This window comes from Neovison vison, chromosome 4 (assembly GCF_020171115.1).
Source record: "Neovison vison isolate M4711 chromosome 4, ASM_NN_V1, whole genome shotgun sequence".
In the NCBI taxonomy this organism is placed as follows: Eukaryota; Metazoa; Chordata; class Mammalia; order Carnivora; family Mustelidae; genus Neogale; species Neogale vison.
The window spans coordinates 145632503-145654753 of NC_058094.1; the positions used below are offsets into that span (position 1 = coordinate 145632503).

The 22251-nt window shown below is 35.8% G+C and overlaps 1 protein-coding gene across 1 annotated transcript in view; it reads left to right on the forward strand.

The window, feature by feature from the left end:
• The window catches only part of FBXL13 (F-box and leucine rich repeat protein 13), a 253505-nt gene that overhangs the window by 210225 nt on the left and 21029 nt on the right, over positions 1 to 22251 (forward strand). Inside the window, exon 18 of the mRNA XM_044245871.1 lies at positions 11499 to 11582. Within this exon, the coding sequence (XP_044101806.1) occupies positions 11499 to 11582 (84 nt within the window). The remainder of the gene's footprint in view (positions 1 to 11498; positions 11583 to 22251) is intronic.

Here is a 22251-nt window from a genome sequence, read left to right on the forward strand (position 1 = left end):
GTGTGCTTATTTACTCTTCTGGTGTGCCTGTATTAAAAAGTGTTGACAGTTTCAAACTGAAACATACTATAAACGAGGATGATCTGTAGTAATGTGGCTGTCAGATAAATTACACTGTATTTTATTCTAATGTTAATACTCCTAGACTGTCTTTCCAAACTTTACCTAAAAACAGTGTCTCAGAAAAAAAGCCATCTACAAGTTTTAAAGAATAAATTACTTTCAGAATGTTAAACTTTGTTTCATAAGGTTTCATCCACATCAGTTTCCTTTATAAAACGTTTCATTTGTTTTTAAATTATGACCAAATGGGACGCCTGGGTGGCTCAGTTGGTTAAGCAGCTGCCTTTGGCTCAGATCATGATCCCAGCGTCCTGGGATCGAGTCCCACATCGGGCTCCTTGCTCAGCAGGGAGCCTGCTTCTCCCTCTGCCTCTGCCTGCCTCTCTGTCTGCCTGTGCTCGCTCGCTCTCCCTCTCTCTCTGACAAATAAATAAATAAAATCTTAAAAAAAAAATTATGACCAAATATTTAGTCCTATAATTGGCAAAATATTGGTGTTTTTGTTTTCCTCGGTGTGTTGTCTTTTGCCAACAAGTAACATAATCACATCAACCAAAACAGTAAATGTATCTTGTATATGTGCTCAGCAGGAATTTGGAGAAACTTAAAGATTGTTAAGGTAACACAAAAAAATTAACTGCAATAATTGTTATGTCTAAAATAGTAATTTTATTCAAAATACCTCCCAAAATATTCAGCAAAACTGAAGAAAAATGATAGTAGAAAAGAGCTAATAAATACAGAAGTAAAGGTAGAGTGAGAAAAATCAGCATTTTGCAGCTCCCAATGAAATAAGTGATTTAGACAAGGATCACCAATTAATGCTAAAACCACTGACAGAAAGATTTTTGAGAAACAGTATTCTTGTGGTCTCAAAGAATCACACCACAGATTATTTATTAAATGAAGAGTAAAAATATGCTCTACTGAAGGATCTATAGTCACCTCCTGAATCAAGTGAGTAAAAGCATCTCCAATAATGGGACACCTTACATATGTGCCTCCTAAAGGGATGCAAGAGAACATATTCTTGCAGAATTTTCTTAATCTACAATCTAATCCTAAGGAACAATCAGACAAATCCAGAATGTGAGACATTCTAAGTAGTGATTGACCTGGGATCTTTAAAAGTCAATATCTTAAAAGACAAAATTTAAAGAAAAGAAAAAAGGCTAAAGACACATGACAACTAAATGCAACGAATGAACTCTGACTGGGTCCTGGAATCAAAAAAACCCCCAAATACTGGCTTTATATTAGATAGTATAATATTACTGTTAATTTTAAGTATTATAATATTCTACATATATTATACTGTATATACACAGGAAAATGTCCTTATTCCTAAAGAGATACAAAGAGAATATTTAGGGATAAAGCATCATGAATATCTGAAACTTATTTTCAAATGGTTCAGGCAAATTTATAACATACTCACACACATATATTTCATATTTACACACATATATATGAAATATAGAAAAATTGCAAATATCTATGCATTCAGCATAGGAGCATCTAAATACATAAAGCTAAGCAGACATAAAGGAGAAACTGACAGTAATACAATACAATAATAGTAGAATACTTAAACATCACTTACATCAGCGGATAGATCAATCAGACAGAAAATAACAAAGAAACAACGGCTGTGAATAAGATTAGATAACGCCAACAGATAGACATATCTAGTCTTATTATATAGATATATTTAGATAGACATATATATGTCTATCTGTTAGGTCCATCTAGTCTTATTCACAGTCATTGTTTCTGGTTGATATATACAGATAGACATATATATATGTATTTTTTAAAAAATTCATAAATATATTTTTTTTAACAAATGCACATAGAACATTCTCTAGGATAGATCATATGTAAGGCCACAAAAGTCTCAATAAATTTAAGAAGATTGAATTCATATCAAGCATCTTTTCTGAACACAATTATAAGAAAATTTTAAGGAAAAAAATTACAAGAAATCAATTACAAGAAAAAAAATCAACTACTAGACAAAACCTTTTAAAAAACCACAAAGGGGGCACCTGGGTGGCTCAGTGTGTTAAACCTCTGCCTTCGGCTCAGGTCATGATCTCAGGGTCCTGGGATCTAGCCCTACATCGGGCTCTCTGCTCAGCGGGGAGCCTGCTTCCCCCTCTCTCTCTACCTGCCTCTCTGCCTACTTATGATCTCTTTCTGTCAAATAAATAAATAAAATCTTTTAAAAAAATGGTATTCTTTAAAAAAACCAAAAACCAAAAACCAAAAAACCCACAGATGCATGGAGGCTAAACAACATGTTACTGAACAACCAATTGGTCAATGAAGAAGAGAAAATTTAAAAATACATGGAGACAAATGAGAATGAAAATACAACAGTCCAAAATCTTTGGGATGCAGCAAAAGTAGTTCTAAGAGGGAAGTTTATAGTGATACAGACATACCTAAAAACAAGAAAAATCTCAAATAAAGAATCTACATCACAACTAAAGGAATTAGACTAAGATGAATAAAGAAAGGCCAACGTTACTTAAAGGAAGGACATAATAAAGAATAGAGTGGAACTAAATGAAATAGAGCCCCCCCCCCATAGAAAAGAAAACAAAACCAAAAGCTGGTTCTTTGAAAAGATAACCAAAATTGACAAACTTTTAGGTAGGCACATCAAAAAAGAAAGAGAGAGGACTAAAATATTTCCAGAAATGAAAGAGAAGAGCAACTAACAATACAGATATAACAGAATACTATGAAACATTATATGTCAACATATTGGACAACTTAGAAGAAATGAGTAAACTCCTAGAAAGTTACAATCTTCCAAAACAGAATGAGGATGAAGTAGTAACTTTGAGCAGACTGATTTTGACTAATAAAATTGAATTGGTAATCAAAAAACTCCCAACAAACAAAAGCCCAAGAAAAGATGACATCACAGGTGAATTTTACCAAACAAACAAAAATAGGTATTCTTCTCAAACTATTCCAAAAATAGAAGGGGAAGGAAAACTTCCAAATTCATTCTATGATGCCACTGTTACCCTGATACCAAAACCAGACAAAGACACTTCAAAGAAAGAAGGAAAGAAAGAAAAAAAAAAAAAAGAAAAGAAGAAAAGACTTCAGGCTAATATCACTGATGAACATGGATGTATAAATCCTCAACAAAATATTAGCAACCTAAATTTAATGATACATTTATACCAGGGATGGAAGGATGGTTTAATATTTGCAAACCAATCAATGAGATACATCACATTTAGTTTTCTTTTAATTTTTAATTTTTTAAATTAACATATAATGTATTATTAGCCCCAGGGGTACAGGTCTGTGAATCGCCAGGTTTACACACTTCACAGTACTGACCATAGCACATACCTTCCCCAATGTCCATAACCCCACCACCCTCTCCAGATACATCATATTTGGAAGAGGAAGGATATAATCCATATGATCATCTTAATAAATGTAGAAAACACTTTGACAAAATTCACCTGTTCATGATGAAAATTTTCAACAATGTGAGTTTAGAGGGAACATGCCTCAACATAATAAAGGCCATATATGAGAAACCTAAAGAACCATCATATTCCATGGTGAAAAACTGCAAGCTTTTCCTCTAAGATGAAGAACAAGACAAGGATGTCCACTCCCACCACTTTTATTCAACATAGTACTAGAAGACCTAGCCATCGCAATCAGACAAGAAAAAGAAATAGAAGACATCCATATTGGTAAGGAAAAAGTAAGATTGTCACTATTTGCACATGATACAACACTGTATATAGAAAACCCTAAAGATTCCACTCAAAGATTATTAGAAGTAATAAATGAATTGAGTAAAGTTGCAGGATACAAAATTAATATACAGAAAGCTATTGTGCTTCTATATGCTAATAATGAAGTAGTAGAAAGAGAAATTAAGAAAATAATCCTGTTTACAATTCCATGAAAAAGAATGAAATACCTAGGAACAAATTCAACCAAAGAAGTGAAAGACCTGTACTCTGGAAACTATAAAGCAATGATAAAAGAAATTGCAGATGACACAAACAAATAAGAAGGTATACAATGCTCATGGATTAAAAGAATTAATACTGTCAAAATATCCATGTTACCCAAACCAATCTATAGATTCAGTGAAATCCCTATCGAGGTACCAATAGTATTTTTCAAAGAACTGGAACAAATAATCCTACAGGTTTTTTTTGAACAACAAAAGACTCTGAATCACCAAAGCAATCTTGAGAAAGAATAAAGCTGGAGTTACCACAATCCCAGATTTTAAGATATACTACAAAGTTACAGTAAGCAAAAGAGTATGGTTCTTGGGGCATCTGGGTGGCTCAGTGGGTTGGGGCCTCTGCCTTCAGCTCCAGTCATGATCCCAGGCTCCTGGGATCAAGCCCCGCATCGGACTCTCTGCTCAGTAGGGAGCTTGTTTCCCCCCCGCCGCTCTCTACCTGCCTCTCTGCCTACTTGTGATCGCTGTCTGTCAAGTGAATGAATAAAATCTTTAAGAAAAAAAAAAAGAGTATGCTTCTTGACAAAAAGAGACTTAGTGATCAATGAAACAGGATAGAAAGTCCAGAAGTAAAACTATACTTAATAGTAATTAATTCATGACAAAGGAAGCAAGACTATACTATGGGGAAAAAAGTCTTTTTAATAAAGGATGTTGGGAAAACTGGGGAGCTACAAAAAAGGCAAAAGAATGAAATTAAATCACTTTCTTAGCCATATATAAAAGTAAAGTCAAAATGGAGTAAAGACCCACATGTGAGACTTGATACATAAAACTTCTGAAAGAAAGCATAGACAGTAATCTCTTGGACATCAGCCATAGAAACATATTTATGAATATGTTTCTTCAGGTAAGAGAAACAAAAGCAAAAATAAACTGTTGGGACTACACCAAAATAAAAAGCTTTGGAGAGCAAAGGAAACCATGAACAAAACAAAAGTTCACCTAGAGAATGAGAGAAGATATTTGCAAATGATATATCGGATAAGGGGTTAATATGTAAAATATATAAAGAACATATACAACTCAACACCAAAAAAACCTCAATGAATCCAATGGAAAAATGGGCAAAGGACCTGAATAGACATTTTCCAAAGAAACATAAAGATGGCTAACAGACATATGAAAAGATGCTCAACATTACTAATCACCAGGGAAATGCAAACCAAAAACCACAATGAGATATCACCTCATACCTGTCAGGATGGCTAGTATTATAAAGAAAAGAAATAATAAGTATGGACAAGGATGTGGAAAAAACAGAACTCTTCTGCACTGTTGCCATGTGGGCATGTAAATGGTGCAGCCACTGTGGAAAGTAATGTGGAGTTTCCTCAAAAAATTAAAAATAGAAATACCATACAATCCAACAATTTCATTATTGGCTATCTACTCAAAGAAAATGAAAACATTATTTGAAAAGATATGAACCCCTATACTTACTGCAGCATTTTTTATAACAGCCAAGATATGGAAGCAACCCAAGCATTCAGTAGATGGATAAAGAATGTTCCACACATAGTGGAATACACACACACACACACACACACACACAAATATTACTCAGCTATAAAAAAAAAAAAAATGAGGTCTTGCTATTTGTGGCAACGTGGATGGTCCTAGAAGATATTACACTAAGTAAAATAAATCCAATAAAAACAAATAACCATGATTTCACTTACATGTAGAGTCTTAAAAATAAAACAAATTAACAAACAAAATCTCAAACATGAATACAGAGAACAAACTGGTGGTTTGTTCAGAGGGGAGGGAGGTGGGGGATGGGCAAATTAGGTGAAGGGAACTTAGAAGTATACACTTCCAGTTTAAAAAAATGCTTCAAGAATATGTATATATATATATATATATATATATATATATACAAAATATATATACTATGTATATGACATGTATACATATAAAACTATTCACAGATATATTAAAAATCAATGTATGTTCGTACACACAATAATTAAGCAAAGGCAGCAATGTTTACAATCAGTGAGTTTAGGTGAAGAGAATATAGGTGTATGACTCAGCTATATGCTAAACACACACACACACACACACATTCCAACATTTGGTAACTAGTTCATGGCTGATGTCTATCTACCTCAGCTAAATCATTCCAGATGTAAAATGGGAGACATGGGGGAGAGCAGTTTTCAAGGATTTGTTTGCTCTGAAATGTCTTATGTACGTGGAGCTGTTCCTGGCAGGGTTCAGTGTTCCCTCCCACAGCTTCCAGTGACCCTAAACTGAACTACTTCCCAAACAATTCACACATTCCTAATGAAGTCTTTGTTCATGCTGTTTCCTCAGCCCCCAAATTCTCCTTATTTTGCTTGTCAAAATCTTACTTGTCTTTGAGGCTCAATTCAAATTCCCCTTCCTCCATGAAAATCTCTAAACCACCAGGCCCTGCTCTGTGGTCCTCATACCTTTCTTAAAACACCTGCTCCTTCTTTTTTGCATTATGTATGTCACTTATGTACTATAAACAGAGTCACTTTGTTTAACTCTGTTGCACGGAATGAAGTCCAAATTCTTTAGAATAATGTTCAAGTCTCTTGGGACTTGATGCCTGTTTTCTTTTGAGTCTTATGTCCTGATGCTCCCTTCTGTGGACCTGATACCAGAGCTGTAATATAAACCAATTATTAGGAATTCCTAAGCCCCTCAGATCCCAATCCCTCAGCTCCATGGCCTGTGGAGGGGTAAACTGCTCCTTAGGATTCTCAAGAGCTCCTGGGGCTTACAGTCTCATACAACCTGCAATCCTGCCTACCACGCCAGTAGTTTTCCTCTGTGTTTCACCCGATTACAACTTATTCCCTTCCTATACTTTGGGAAAATAAACCAAAACCTTTCCAGCAAAACATTCATGAGTCTGGCTGACTTTTGAAGGAGGTTAAGGAGGATTTACATTTTCTTGGTTACAGCATCCGTAAAAAGAAGGAACCACCTGCACTTTGCCCCAGGGAGGCCCAGTCATTCCCTTTTGTTGGTTCCTCATTCCTCCTTATTTTGGATTTATCTTCCCGTACTCCTCGTTCCATCCTTTCCAGAAGTAGAAGTTTGGCACCTCCAGGACTTTGATCCCAAAACTTAAGTGTTTCAGAGAACACCTGATTTGGGGCATTATGAACCTTGTGGGGCCAAGTATTACATTTTACCTAGCTGGCTCTGATATTCTTTAGGTCATGAATCTGAAAAGCCTCTGAGTCAAAAAGCCATTGAAAACTGAATTCCGTTGACTGAAATAGTCTTTCTCTTGTTCTGAGACGCTGGCATTCCACACTTGCACTCCGCAGTTTTCAGCGGAGGCCTCCAGCTGGCTTAGAATTGCTGCTGCTCAGTTGCAAAGTTGTGTTTACTTAGAGCATTAAGGCCCTGTGACAACTTGTCTGGCACATTAGCATGATGACATCTCTTGCTCCCTGTTTTGCTAATACACTGGCCGTCCAGGTCTGAGAAACTTCTGCATTCATCTTGGTCTGAGAGATGCTGTAGGACTATTTTTAATATGTATTTAGCTATACGATTACTAGATCAGTCAGTTTTTACAAACATCTTTACTGAGATGACTGACATACTGTAAACCTCAAGAATTCAAAGTGTACAATTTAGTGGTTTTTAGTATATTGATGATCAAGTTAGGCAATCATCGCTACAATCAAATTCCAGAACGTTTTCATCACTTCAGAAGGAAGCTCCATTCCCACAAGCAGTCATTCCCTAGCCCCAACCCACTGTCCAGCCCAGCCTAGGCAATGACTAATCTGCTTTTTGGTTCTACGTACTTGCCTATTCTGGACTTTTCAAATAAGCGGAATCACTTATTATTTAATCACTTGGGTTTGGTTTCTTTTACTCATGTAAATGTTTATCTATATAGTTGTATGCATCATACTTGATTATTGCTAAATAATATTCCATTTTATGGATATAACACATTTTATTTATCCTTTCACCAGCTGATGAGCATTTGGCTTGTTTCCTTTTTTTTTTTATTATGAATAATGCTGCTATGGAACATTCGAGTACAAGTTTTTTTGTATTGACATTGTTTTTTTCATTTCTCGGGTGTATTGCTAGGAGTAGAATTGCTAGGTCATATGGTAACTTTACGTTTAATTTTTTGAAAAACTGCCAGACTAGATTTTCCTTATCTGTCTTTTTTAAGTATAACCATCCTCATAGATATGTAGTGATATTTCATTGTGGTTTTGATTTGCATTAAGCTAATGGTTAATTGTGTTAATTGATTAAATTTTGAGGCCATATGTTTTAGTGAACAATTGTAGTAATGAAATATAATCTTCTATTTTAATATTAACTTTTAGTAATCTTGAATAAAGTAGTAAAAAGAACTTGGACAAATGTTATACTTAGCAAGTATACCTCATTTCCAGTTCATTTAAAAAAATTCTAACTTGACTATATGAAAGTTAAAAAAAAAAAAAGTGAAAACTCCAGAGATAGTTTCATAGGACAAATTCTCCATAAGCTAATAAAATACTTTTAGCTATTATGAGGTATAGGGCAATGAGAAAGCCTTGCATTTCTTATTATTTTTGTTTAAACAATTTGGTTTCTGTTGGAATATCTAAACTCCAATTCTTCTAACATGAATAAAATAGCATCTACATCTGGAACCTAGACCACATCTGCTGGCTCCACAGGGCTTAGTAATTTTTTGTTTTGAAACAAGGAGGCAGAAAACATAATGTGTTCCTAACAAAAGAATCCACATTTGCAATAAAAATTTTAAGATGAGTGGAGTGACTTTATTTTTGGATGGTGTAAAAAACCATTAAAAGAAATTAGAAATTGCAATTTAAACAGTGGCTTCAATTAAGTAGGTTGTCAAGCACTTCTTTCCCTGACCTGGATTTTTTTTTTTTTTTTTTTTAGTGAAAAGGCCTAATAAATGCATCAGTGAAAAAAATAGGATATAATATTTTCATAAACCATTTTTAATTATGGTCCAAGTGTTGTATTTAAGATCACTAAATGTAAACCAGTCCTACAAATAAAATTTTAAAAGGACAAACCAATGTACCGTTTCTGTTATTGTTTCTGTCTGGCAACTTTGGGACCATAGAATGAAAGGCAACTGCCCTTGTCCACCTCATTGGAAGTGTAATAAAAGTGATCCTGAATGCAAAAACAGGAGAATGACATCTATGAGACATATTCGTCAGCTCCCCCAGTTTAGTGGGGAAAGTACTGAGAAATGGAATGGCAGAACCACATATTAAAAAATTTAAGAACCAAAAAGTACAGTCATTTTTTTAAAAATTAAAAAGAAACAAAGCTTTTAAATGGAAAAGGTAGGCTACTGATGAATGATTATTTGTCTGTAGGCCTTTCTATAAAAATCTGTTCCCTTTCCAAGCAATTAAACATAATAAAATGAGCTAAAGATGTCAGATTTTTTTAGGTTAGGCATAAACAAAAATTTACTGACAAATAGATTAATTGGCCACATGAACTGTCTTCAAAATAAAGTTTTAAGTTTAGGGGTCTTTAAGATTTGTTTATATTGATTCAGATTAAATGTACCTGGACACAGGAACAAGGAATTTTCAGGTTCTGGGATTCTGTCACACTTTTTTTTTCCTTCTTCCTATGCTAGGTACTAGGGTAGGAGGAGGAAAAATTAAAAAGTAGCTAACGCCCTTTTTTTTGGTTCTTTTTTATATTTCTATTTTTAAACATTTTAATTCCAGTATAGTTAAAATATAGTGTTATATTAGTTTCAGGTGTACATTACAGTGATTCAATAACTCCTTACATCACCCCGCGCTCATCACAAGTGCACTTCTTAATCCCATCTCCTACTTCATCCATCCCCCCCACCTCCCCTTCGGCAATCACTCTGGTAATCAGTTTGTTTTCTATAGTTAAAGTCTGTTTCTTGGTTTGTCTCTTTTTCCCCTTTGGTTCTCTTTCTTAGATTTTGTTTATTTGAGACAGAGAATACAAGCAGGGAGGAGAGGCTGAGGGAGAGGGAAAAGCCAACTCCCTGCTGACCAGGTAGCCCAACATGGGGCTCCATCTCAGGACCCCAGGATCATGACCCCAGCCAAAGGCAGCTGCTTAACTGACTGAGCCATTCAGGCGCCCCTGCTTGTTTGTTTCTTAAATTCTACATATGAGTGATATCATGTAGTATTTGTCTTTCTATGACTAACTTATTTTGCTTAGCATTATACTCTCTAGATCTATCCATGGTGTTGCAAATAGCAAGATTCCATTCTTTTAAAAACTATGTATATATAATATTTATTTATATTGCATATTAGATATATGTATGTATACATATACATATATGTATGTATATATATACATATATGTATATATATATACATACACCTTCTTTATCCATCCATCTATTGATGGACAGGCTGCTTCCATTATTTGGCTATATACATATGAATGCATGTATCCCTTTTAATTTCTCTTGTTGTATTTGGATAAATACCCAGTACTGTAATTGCTGGATCACAGGGTAGTCCTATTTTTAAGTTTTTGAGGAACCTTCACACTGTTTTCCAGAGTGACTGCACCAGTTTGTATTCCCACCAACAGGGCAAGAGGGTTCCTTTTTCTCCACATCCTCATCAACACTTGTTGTTTCTTATGTTTTTGATTGTGGCCATTTTGACAGGTGTGAGGTGATACCTCATTGTAGTTTTGATTTGCATTTCCCTGATGATGAGTGATGATGATCATGTGTCTGTTAGCCATCTGGATGTCTTCTTTGGAGAAATGTCTGTTCACATCTTCTGCCCATTTTTAAATTGGATTATTCATCTTTTAGGTGTTGATTTGTATAAATTCTTTATATATTTTGGTTATTAACCCTTTATTGGCCAAGTCATTTGCAAATATCTTCTCCTATTTAGTAGGTTGCCTTTTAGTTTTGTTGGTTGTTTTCTTTGCTGTGCAGAAGCTTTTTATTTTTATATAGTCCTGATAGTTTATTTTTGCTCTACTTTCCCTTGTCTCAGGAAGATTCTGTCATACTTCTTACAAAACATTAGGGACAACCTGAAATTTTTATTTAATAATGTTGTCTAGCCAAAGTGATTTTATAATTAAAGTGTAAAGAAATACAAGATAGAAGCTATTATTTTTAATTTACATAAATGGTTGTTATTTTATTAGAAATATACTGTCTAATTATCATCACAAAGTGATCTTTATATTAAATATTTTTAGATACAATATATTGGAATATATTTCAATTAATATATAATATTTAATAATATATTATAATATATATTTTAATATTATATATAACATATATTTAATATATGTTAAATATATTTAGATATAATATATTAGAAATATACTGCCTAAATTATAATCACAAAGTGATCTTTATATTAAATATTTTTAGGGTTTGATGATACTTTCCAGACATAAAAAATTAAAGGAACTTTCTCTATCTGAGTGTTATAAAATCACCGATGTCGGAATTACGGTAAGATAATAAAGGCCTTCTGTTAAAGAATTATGATTAAAAATTAGGCACAAATTGAATAAACTTTGTAGGTCATAGTAGAAAAAAATAAGAGGATTGCAAATGTATTAACTGTTAAGACAAAATAAACTCCTGGACTTTAGACAGGCCTCCACAGCTTAAGGTAACTAAAAGAATTTGTTTTCTTATTTTTCCTATCTACTCTCCCTTCCCAATGTTAGACTTATGGGATAAATAAGGATAGGTAGACATTTCACTTGGAGAAAGATGAAATGAAATGTGGTAAAAGTCTTCTCATATAAAGAAAATATCCAACCATGAAAATTGGGAGAGTTTGAAAAATTATACCAGGTACTTAACAATTAGGAACTTCAGATACTCAAACACAGTGGGTAGCATGTTTTACCATAACAGAAAGCATGAGCTAAATAATTGGATAGGATAGATGATTATGTGCTCAGCTGGTACTTTAAGAGCTCATGAGAAGGTAAATTTCCTAGATCTGGTCTTGAGGGATGTGCTAGGAGCCATAAAATAGCTATTGTGAGCAAGCCTCAATGTAACGTTTATTACAACATTACGCATCTCGGTGTGCTGTTAAAAGAAGAAAAACCACAATCATAGGTCCATCCATGTACTGAACCAGGACAACATCTGGTAACCTATTAGTAAATCATGGAAGGTAACACTTTTAAAGAGAACCAATAACCTAGGAATGTGCAAACTGTTAAACACACTGGAAACTCCATTTAATGTGTCCTGAGAGTTAAAAACCCCAACCACTTATAAAAACTCAGGGCTAAAGCGAGGGAAAAAATTTTTTTTCAAAGAAACTCTTACTGAGATAAAAGGATTTATGAAAGATAATGCAAGTTGATAGCTGAGAATTCTACAGAGTATCACAAGCTTGAAGCTCTCTTCTGTGAATTGGAAATGGACATTACAGGAAGTTCAAACATGACTCACAGAAGAGTGTTAAAATATTATATATTTTAAGCTATAGAGGATGCTGGGTCAAAAGGTGGTCTAGACTTTAGCACAGAATTTCAGACTTTTGCAGCTGAAGGAATTCTAGAACCATCTAAACCAACTCCCTAATTTTATAGGTGAAGAAATTAAGGCCGAGAGAGGTTAATGACTGTCCAAAGTCCTATACCTTTCTCAGTAAACTAATCTAACTACAGTTTTATGGAAATAAAGAGTAGAAATGGAAAATTCCTGTTCTAAATGGTTGAATGACAACATGGCTTAGTGGAACAAATTTGTTTTCAAATTATTTTTGCTGTAATTCATTATGTCTGGGCAATTAGTGGTACATAAGGAAAAAATGTAACACCATTAAGAAATCTCCCTTAAGAGGAATTAGTGTCAAGCAATGCAATTTTTTTCTCACCTTCAGACTCTGGGTACTAAGGTTCTAACAAGTTCCCAAAGAATCTGCCTAGTAGTGTATTCAACTGTACAAAGAGTTAAAGAGAAGAAATCATATCCTTCAAAGCAAAATCCCAGAGAAGACTAACAACTTTCATGTAGGACAAGATTTTAACTCTACAGTACCAAAAGGGGTTACAAAACACTTACATGCCTGAAATCTACTAGGAGAAAAAGCTGAAAGTTTCTTCTAAGCCTACACAATGATTCATCCTACTGCAATTCCTTTCAATTTAAACATACATTTGCATAAAATTTTATCCATGAATATGATCTAGTCAGGCTTTTAAAAAGTCTTTGACAAGGTGATAGAATAAAGGTTTATTAAGATAAAACATGTTAACAATTCTACTATTGTGTTATATTTCTTATATGGTGATCAATTACATTTGACCACTAACCACAATCATTAAGTAGTACTGAAACCTATCGCAGTGATGACAGGGCCTCTTAATATATACCACTTACTAACGGATTTTTAAAACATTCCTTGGGATGAGAAAGTACTGATCAAAATAAGAGGCTAAGTATTAGGAAGCGGGTGCATTTCTCCTTGACTCTATGGGTTCCAGGTGCTCTTCGATTTTAGATAAAAGCACTTCTTCCATATGCTAATCACACAATCATACAGATGAGTGAAAAAAAACGTGATCTTGGGGCGCCTGGGTGGCTCAGTGGATTAAGGCCTCTGCCTTTGGCTCAGGTCATGATCCCAGGGTCCTGGGATCAAGTCCCGCATGGGGCTCTCTGCTCAGCAGGGAGCCTGCTTCCCCCTCCGTCTCTCTCTGACTGCCTCTCTGCCTACTTGTGATCTCTGTCTGTGAAATAAATAAATAAAATTTTTAAAAAGATGTGATCTTTTAAAAATTGATATATATTTTTCATCTAAAAGAAAATAAAAAGGGGGAAAACAGGAGCATGGGAGTTACAATATTATTTAATTATTAGTTACACAAGATCAGCTATTCAAGTTCATGAAAAAATTTTTCTTCTTTTTCATCATCTCATTTTGTGCTCCCTGCTTTTGTGTGTGTGTGTGTGTGTGGCTGTTAACCAATTTTACACTTGTAAGATTCCCGGGTTCACATTTCCGGGCATATAATAAAATCTTTCTCCTCTGTGCCTCCTCCAGCCCAATTATTAAGTCCAAAAAGAGATGAGACAAGGAAGGTAAAAGGAGAAAATGACATATAACCAATTTCACAATTCCTTATTTGGATTTATAAAAGAAAAGGGAGTCAGATAAGGTGATTGCATTGAGATATTTAGATTATCTACAATTTATCAAGAATTCACTTTCTTGTTACTTCTCAAAGGTAAATATAGGAGATTCTGTTTTTATCACAAGGCATTGAAACTTATATCCAACCTGATGATTTAAGAAAAAATGAGATAAACATTTTTTACCCTGGTGAGGTTTTGTAAGAGTCATGCCCATAATAAGAATAAAAAATTACCTCATTTTAGTGTTTTACTGGAAACCACAGCACATGCAGATTAAGTGTCTGGAGTCTCAGATGTACTGACTCAGGATCTGGTTTTAATTACTTCTTCCAACTTTGATTTTTTTTTTTTCTGAGAACATTAGACATTCAATGATCATGTTAAACTAAAATTATTTGGTGCTCTTGAAAGGCACACACATTTTGGAAAAGATGTTTGATGCAGTCATAACAGAGCATTTCTCAAGAAATCTTTCCCTTGAGCATTCAATTAGCAAACTGTCCAGTTTGGCAAAAGAATTGGTAATTTTTTAATTGGGATGTTGCAATACAGACAAAATGGAAGTTCTGTCTTGTTTGGATATAACCAATGGAATAAATATAATTATTTACTTTATTGCTTTTTGCCCTTTATCTAGTTTATATTTCTCATTCCCATTTTTGGGAATGAAGTATGCTGTAAATACATACTGTAATAATTATACATACAAATGTACATTTTTTTTTCTTTATGTAGGTCATTTGCAGCTAGACAAATTTTTTTTTTATTGTTTTGGTGTTGGTAGGTTGAGGTAGTTAATTAAGAAAGGGCATTGTGGGGCGCTTGTGTGGCTCAGCCATTAAGTGTCTGCCTTCAGCTCAAGTCATGGTCTCAGGGTTCTGGGATTAAGCCCTGCATCTGGCTCCCTGCTCAGCGGAAAGCCTGCCTCTCCCTCTCCCACTACCCCTCCTTGTGTTCTCTCTCTTGCTGTGTTTCTCTCTGTCAAATAAATAAAAAAAATCTTTAACAAAAAAAGGGGGGTAGGGGGAAATCAAGTTTACGTATGGCTTACCACAAGGACTTACATGTATGTATGCAGTGAAAAGCGTGTGTGTGGGTTTACACATAAATATGTATGTCAGTGTATACCTGTGTATAGCATAAGTGTGCAAATTAAATGGGTGTAAGTTTTAGCATACATTGGATTGCATGTTTAGATGTAAACGTGTACATCTTTGTGTCTAGTATATACGTAAATTAAATATATGTGCACATTTTAGTGTATGTTATTATACACATTTTCAATGTGTCTGTATATTTATTATACCCAAATTGTATATAGAGATGCTGTGAGATTATATTTCTAGGCTAAGACCAAATAAATGGTGATCAGTATTGAAAGCAAATCATAAAAGTTGGTCTGTTAAAGAATGATCTTTTCATTTATATTTTTATTTTAAAAATTAAATATATATATGTGAATTAAAAGTGTGGAGATTTTTTTTAAAAGTGTGGAGATTAGCACTGATAGCAAAGACAATGATATAATATTGGAAATGTGGGCCTAGCAATCCAAAGTCCTAAATTTTATCGTGGTTCTGCCTGGCCACATAATCTTAAGCAATTCACTTAGTATCATAACAATTCATTGCTCCTACAGTGGCTATAATTACGAGACAGGCAGGAACTATTACTCTAGAATAGGAGTCATCTTTTCTTGTTACTTTTCTATAACATTCTCCTGTAAAGACCAGACAGCTTCCATTACAGACTTTGAAGGTGATACAGTTTCAGTCACAACTGCTCAACTCTGCTGGTGTGGGGTGAAAAACAGCCTTAGACAGTACATAAACAAATGACAGAGGTTGTGTCCCGATAAAACTTTATGGACAATAAATTCTAAAATTCATATAATTTTCACATGTCATGAGATATTATTTTTTGATTATTTCAACATTTAAAAATGTAAAAGCCATTCTTAGATTGAAGGCCACACAAAAACAGGTGGCAGATCAGATCTGGCTGGCAAGGAAAAATTTGGCAGTTTGCCAACATCTGCTCTGCAACCAGACAGAATTTGACAGGTTTAGTCTGTGAAGATGTATAACTTTGGGCAAGTTAGTTTCCTTCTCCAGGCCTTGGATTCTTCACTTGTAAAAATGGGCATAATAAGAAAACAGTCTTCCTGATGTGAAGATTGAATGATATAAAACATCTGGATAGGGGGCGCCTGGGTGGCTCAGTGGGTTAAAGTCTCTGCCTTAGGCTCAGGTCATGATCCCAGGGTCCTGGAATTGAGCCCCTCTGTTCAGCAGGGAGCCTGCTTCCTACCCCCCCCCCACCCCCCACCTGCCTCTTTGCCTACTTGTGATCTGTCTGTCAAATAAATAACTAAAATCTTTAAAAACAAAAAATCTGAATACTTAGCATGGTTCCTAACACAGACTGCATGATGTATATTACCTATTTACTATGCTTATTATTCTATTTAATGAAGAAGAAATATATACTAGTAAATGAAAATTGAACATATTTAGTATAATGGTTTGATAATTTATTTACCTCAGTTTAACAGAGTCAGAAAACAGGTAATCTTGACTGCTCTAATGCTAAGGAGATAGTATGGAATGTGCTCTTGGAAGAAGTAGTTTATTAATTTTTACTCTTATGAATGAATGAATGCACTATCCAGAGGAACTTAGATATAATTGACTAAATAAATTTATGTATGTAAAAGCATCCAAAAAAATCAAGAACACTACATAAGTAAAATTGCTATTTTCTTGAAAATAGTATGTGAGAACAAACCAGTTAAAATGAAAATAGATTCTTGTTTTTCTTTTTTCTTTTCTTTTTAAAAGATTTTATTTATTTATTTGACAGAAATTACAAGTAGGCAGAGAGGCAGGTATGGGGTAGGGGACAGGAAGCAGGCTCCTTGCTGAGCAGAGAACCTGATATGGGGCTCCATCCCAGGACCCTGGGATCCATGACTGAGCTGAAGGCAGAAGGTTTAACCCACTGAGCCACCCAGGCACCCTGGATCCTTGTTTTTCACTGGGATTATGATACTAAACATATTTTCCAACATGCATAAAATCTCTTTTGAGACTTCTCTGACCCCTATTTATTTAGGAGTGTGTTGTTCAATCTCTAAATATTTTAGGATCTTCTAGCTATCTTTGTGATTTCTAGTTTCATTCCACGGTAGCCTAAGAGTATATTTTATATGATTTCTACTCTTTTTGTTAAGGTGTTATTATACAGGAACCCTATTTGTGTGGTAGTTAGGTGTGTTGTTGGGGGAGATTCATTCTATATTCACATGATCAGGTTTCAGTCTTTTAATGGACCTGTGCCCCAGGGCTGTGGTCTTTACAAGTGCTTCCAACCCCTCTCCCTGCCTCGGCTACACTTAGGTAAGACAAGAAGGTCAGAGGGGCTGTAGTTGGGTATTTCTCTTACCCCTGGTTAGACTGGCTTTCATAAAACCCATGTTGGTTGGGTTCTGGTGAAACAGTTTCCCTTGAGATCAGGTTTTGTTAATGAGAACAGATGTTCTGGAGGTATTTCAGAATGATTATTTATCCCTCTCCTGGCAGGAAGCATGAGGGGATTTTTCTCTGATCTTTACCCTGATAACTTGGTGGGTCTCTTGGAGTTAAAATTAATCAGAGCATGGGGTCTCAGCTAAGGTAAGGCCCCAAGAATTTTTCTCTCAAAGTAATCCGCTTTCAGTCTCTGGCAGTTAGTCAATTACCCTTTAAATGTTTCAGTTGTGATCTGGCTCCAGCCACAGGCTTCTGCTCCTAGTAAGCCCTGATTCTCCGTATTCACATAGTTTTCAGAGTGGTGGTTTGCTTTGCGACCTCCATTATCTGACAGATGAAGAAGTGTTGTTGATTTTCAGCTCACTCACCTTTTTTCTTGTTTTGAGAACAGCACTGCTAAGTTCCAAACTCTCATGCAGACTGGGAAATGAAGTCCAGATCATTACTTCTGGATCCATGGATACTGCCTGAACCAGTAGCATCCAAAAGGGGTGATAAATGTAACTTAGGCTTGAATCAGATCTTGAGAACCCAGGAGTGAAGTCAGGAACTGGTGAGCTCCGGAGCCAAGATCAGAGAGCTATCTGTGAGCTGGGCAGGTAGGTGACCATTGCTAGTGTGCACTGCACTTTAGTTGTCAAGGGCTTGCACTCTTTGGGCCCCTGCAATGTGCAGCCTGGTAGGTTGGCTATGCTCATACAGATGGAACCTGTGGCTGCCCCAAAGTTCAGGTACTTTGATTGTATCCATTCATAAAGATTCTTAAGCTTCCGTAGTACAACACTAGCCTCCTGTTACTTGAAATCACCGAGTTGACAAAAACTTAAATGATTAAGTTCAACTTGGTTGAATAACTCCATGCCTTCATGTAAGACAATACTCAAATTGTCCCATTCAGATCTATTTTATGAAACTCTTGCTCAGTGGCTGAACTAAAAACATTTGGACTGGACTTTCACTGTAGTGAACACTGAGATAATCTGCTCATTTTTTGAAAACAAAAATTATTCTAAATTTTTTTTAAATGATGAGGGTAGGTCTAGTCAAATAGGCAGACTTATAAAGAGGAAAATCCAACATCACATGGTGATTGCTACCTAATGTTAATTTAGCACCTGCTACAGGCCAGGAACTGTCTTAAGTATTTCCCGTGTATTAATTAGGTACCTTATAAGGTAGGTGAAACTTTTAATTCTGTTTTACAGATAAGGAAATTGAGGTTCATAGAGGTTAAGAATCTGGTCCTAAGTCATGAAACAAAAAAATACATGAGCTAGGGTATAAAGTCTAATTCCCGAGTCAGGATGCTGGCTTTAATACTGTGATAAAGAAATCTATGGGGGGATTCAGTTGAAGTAATTAATCTAGCATGGGAATGCCAGGGAAAGCTTATCTGATGGAAAATCACTTTAAGGAGAAATGTAGAAGTTAGACTGAAGGACAGTCGGGAGAGAAGATAGCTATCAAGATTTATAGAAGGAATAAAGTGAATAAGTTTTTTATAGTTCAGGAGAGAGAGAGAGGCAGCCTGGCAAGAACAGTACCAGTGAGGCTAGAGAGAAGAGGATGGGTCGGAGAACGCTGAAGTAGTAAAATCCATGGAAGTGTAGACAGTTTGGACAGGGATGAGGGGGAAGACATGGTTATGACATCCACGCATCTGGCTACCTGGGAGATTTGTGGTACCCTCATTTTTAAGTTCTTTCCCATAGCTCAGTCATGTACCTGGCACTATGAACTACCACGTCCTATTCAGTATTTAGGCATTCACTGTTACACTTTATCTTCTTGGGAGCGCTTCTGTCTGTGCTTCCTTTAAGCTCTCTTTGCCCTTCTACTCTCACTCCAGAGGCCTGTGGTAGCTGCAGGCAGGCTAAGGGAGCTCTGTTGAAATTCATTTCTGTTTTTACTCTACTTAGTAATTGGAAGGCTGTAGTGTTTTCTGTCTCCTTGTAAGGGTGAATATATGAGTACTGTGTAGTTTTGTTTGTTCCCTCTGCAGATTTTATGGTTTTGAGAGAAAGGGAAGATTCAGATTTAGATATTATCATTGTTCTTCAAATCCAAAGATGGCCTCCTCTTATCTTTTATTATGAAGAAAAAAAAAAAAGTATCCCTAACAGAGATAGTATCTGTGTTTTAAAGCCCTGTGACCAGAATGCAGTGGGTGGTATTTACAACTACATAAGAAAAATAAGAGGCAAGTGGTTGTGGTTCAGCTTTACTGACTCTCTCGTGTCTTTTCTGCCTAATAGTTGTGTATATTCTTCACAAGCTGGTTTACTGACATCTCCCAAATGGTACCACTGATAAATTTTAAGAGCCCAGCTGTAGCCTAGGTTAACATGTTCTTTGATGATCACAAAAGTATTTGACAACTTTTGTTTATGGGTCATAACCAACAGTAGAGATGCTAGAACATCCACTTCCCTCATTGTTCTCTTACAGTCCCTTCCTTTTTGAGATCCCTAATCTTGACCTAACAGCTTGGACACTTGAGGTAACAAGTTCCTTTTCTTCTTTAATCTTTTCTGATTTAACCTTTAACCTCTTTTATCTGTTTTCTTGTGTTACAAACTTTCGATTTTGCTTTTTATTTGACCTTTACTTGAGTAACAGATTTATCTTGATTTATAAATAGAGAATTAAGAGAAGAGGGATCAGGGAACTAGGGAGGGTAGCTGTATGGGGCAAATCATGAGCTACTTTACAACTGGAAGAACAGCAGACTAAGATCCACTGCTGTTCATTTGACTTTTAGCCTGATTCAGGACTTTTCAGTAAGTCAAGCTTTTCTGTAGATGTGAGGCTACTCCAGGCTGAGTCCAAGTGGGGGCTCAGGGTTCTCAGTCCTATACCCTGAATTACCTGTGCAAGGGAACAGAAACCCTCACAACTGCTGTGGAGCAAACATCAATACATCAGAAAGGCCTAGTGAATACCCACCTCATTCAGCAACATTTTTGAGTCTTCCTCCCCAAGAATGCCCCACTGACAGCCTTTTCTGGACATGTCTCTCTAAACTGTAAGAAGAACTGGATTCATGTCTTGACCTAATATTCAGTTCGATTCATTCTTGCCCTAGGAGCCAGAAGCAGATTACCCTCTAGAGACTCTTTTCTAATTTCAAACTCTTACTTCAAATCACTAAGCTTTATGACTAGTCACAAACATGTTGTTTATGCAAGATTTCCATCAATCACTCTCATCAGTTCATTGACTCCACCCCCTTGGTGGTTTAGTGGTTTCCGTGGCTTTGACACGTACTGACTTATAATGCCAAAGATGGATTAGATGTGTTGGCTCCACATAGCAATAATTTTCTAAAAACCCAACATTGATTTCTATTTGGTTTCTAAGATTAAATCATTCAAAAATTGTCAAAGTATGAGACTTCAATAACTCCACCTCTTCTCCGGGGATGTAGTTTGTTCTTGGTTGTGAGGGAAGCAACAAACAGAGGATCCCTTTCCAAAATGGCCTTAATCTTTGGCTTTAGATACAAGGGATGCTCTGAAGTTTTCTGTATGGGGAGATAGGACATCCAGACCTTTGGCCACCATCTCTTGGCCTCACTTGAGGCTCAGGAAAATTCTTTACCTCATCCAATTATTTCAGATTACTGTTAGGAAATAAGGGACTAAACTCTCAGTGATGAAGATCCCAGAAAGGCCAAGTTCAGAATCATTTTACAGGGTTTGAGGAGAGGAAACCAAGGAATTTCATGGTAGAATTAAGAAGAAAGAACTGGTATACGTTGTGGAAAAAGCAACTCCTACAAACTCTAGAATAAGAGCTTTGTTACAAAAATCTGTGCTTCCTGGTTATGCATGCCAAGAATGGTCTCCTAGAATTTATAATAGAACAACATACCCTTAAGAGACCTAAGGCACTTAGAATTAACTGAGTCACAGACAAACTCCTACCAAGATACCTAGGCATTATTCTCTCTTCAAAGGCTGTGAGCAAAAGAAATAAGCTCAGTATTCCCTGCTGCTCCCTGCCTTAGTGTGTTCCCAACTGCAGAGGCAAGTCAATAGAATTAGAAATTTGCCAGACTTAAAGGATGTGGGATTTGACAGCTTGTCATTTTCCCACAGTCTGTAAGGTTCCAGGGGATCCTGGAGACATGGGTGCCATGTTTCCTTGGCTGATAAATAGCTGAAACTGAGAACACCCAACACCAGCCCTGGCTTCTTGCCCATTCCCACTAGGGAGAACTATTTTTGGACAAATGAAGCAGATAGACTTGCTAAGTGAATGCACACATCTGTTGTTTTCATGTTGAGCTTCCACAGAGAAGAACTATAAGAGAATGTGTCAAAAGGAAGATAATCCTTTGGAGGCCCCTCCCAACCTTTAAGCTGCCCCTGGAATATTATTTTATCCTGTGAAAGATGAAACTTGCCAAAAGTTAAATAAAACCTGTCAGATTGTCTAAAGGCAAACAAAAAGACAGGAAAAATAAACATCAAATCCCACTT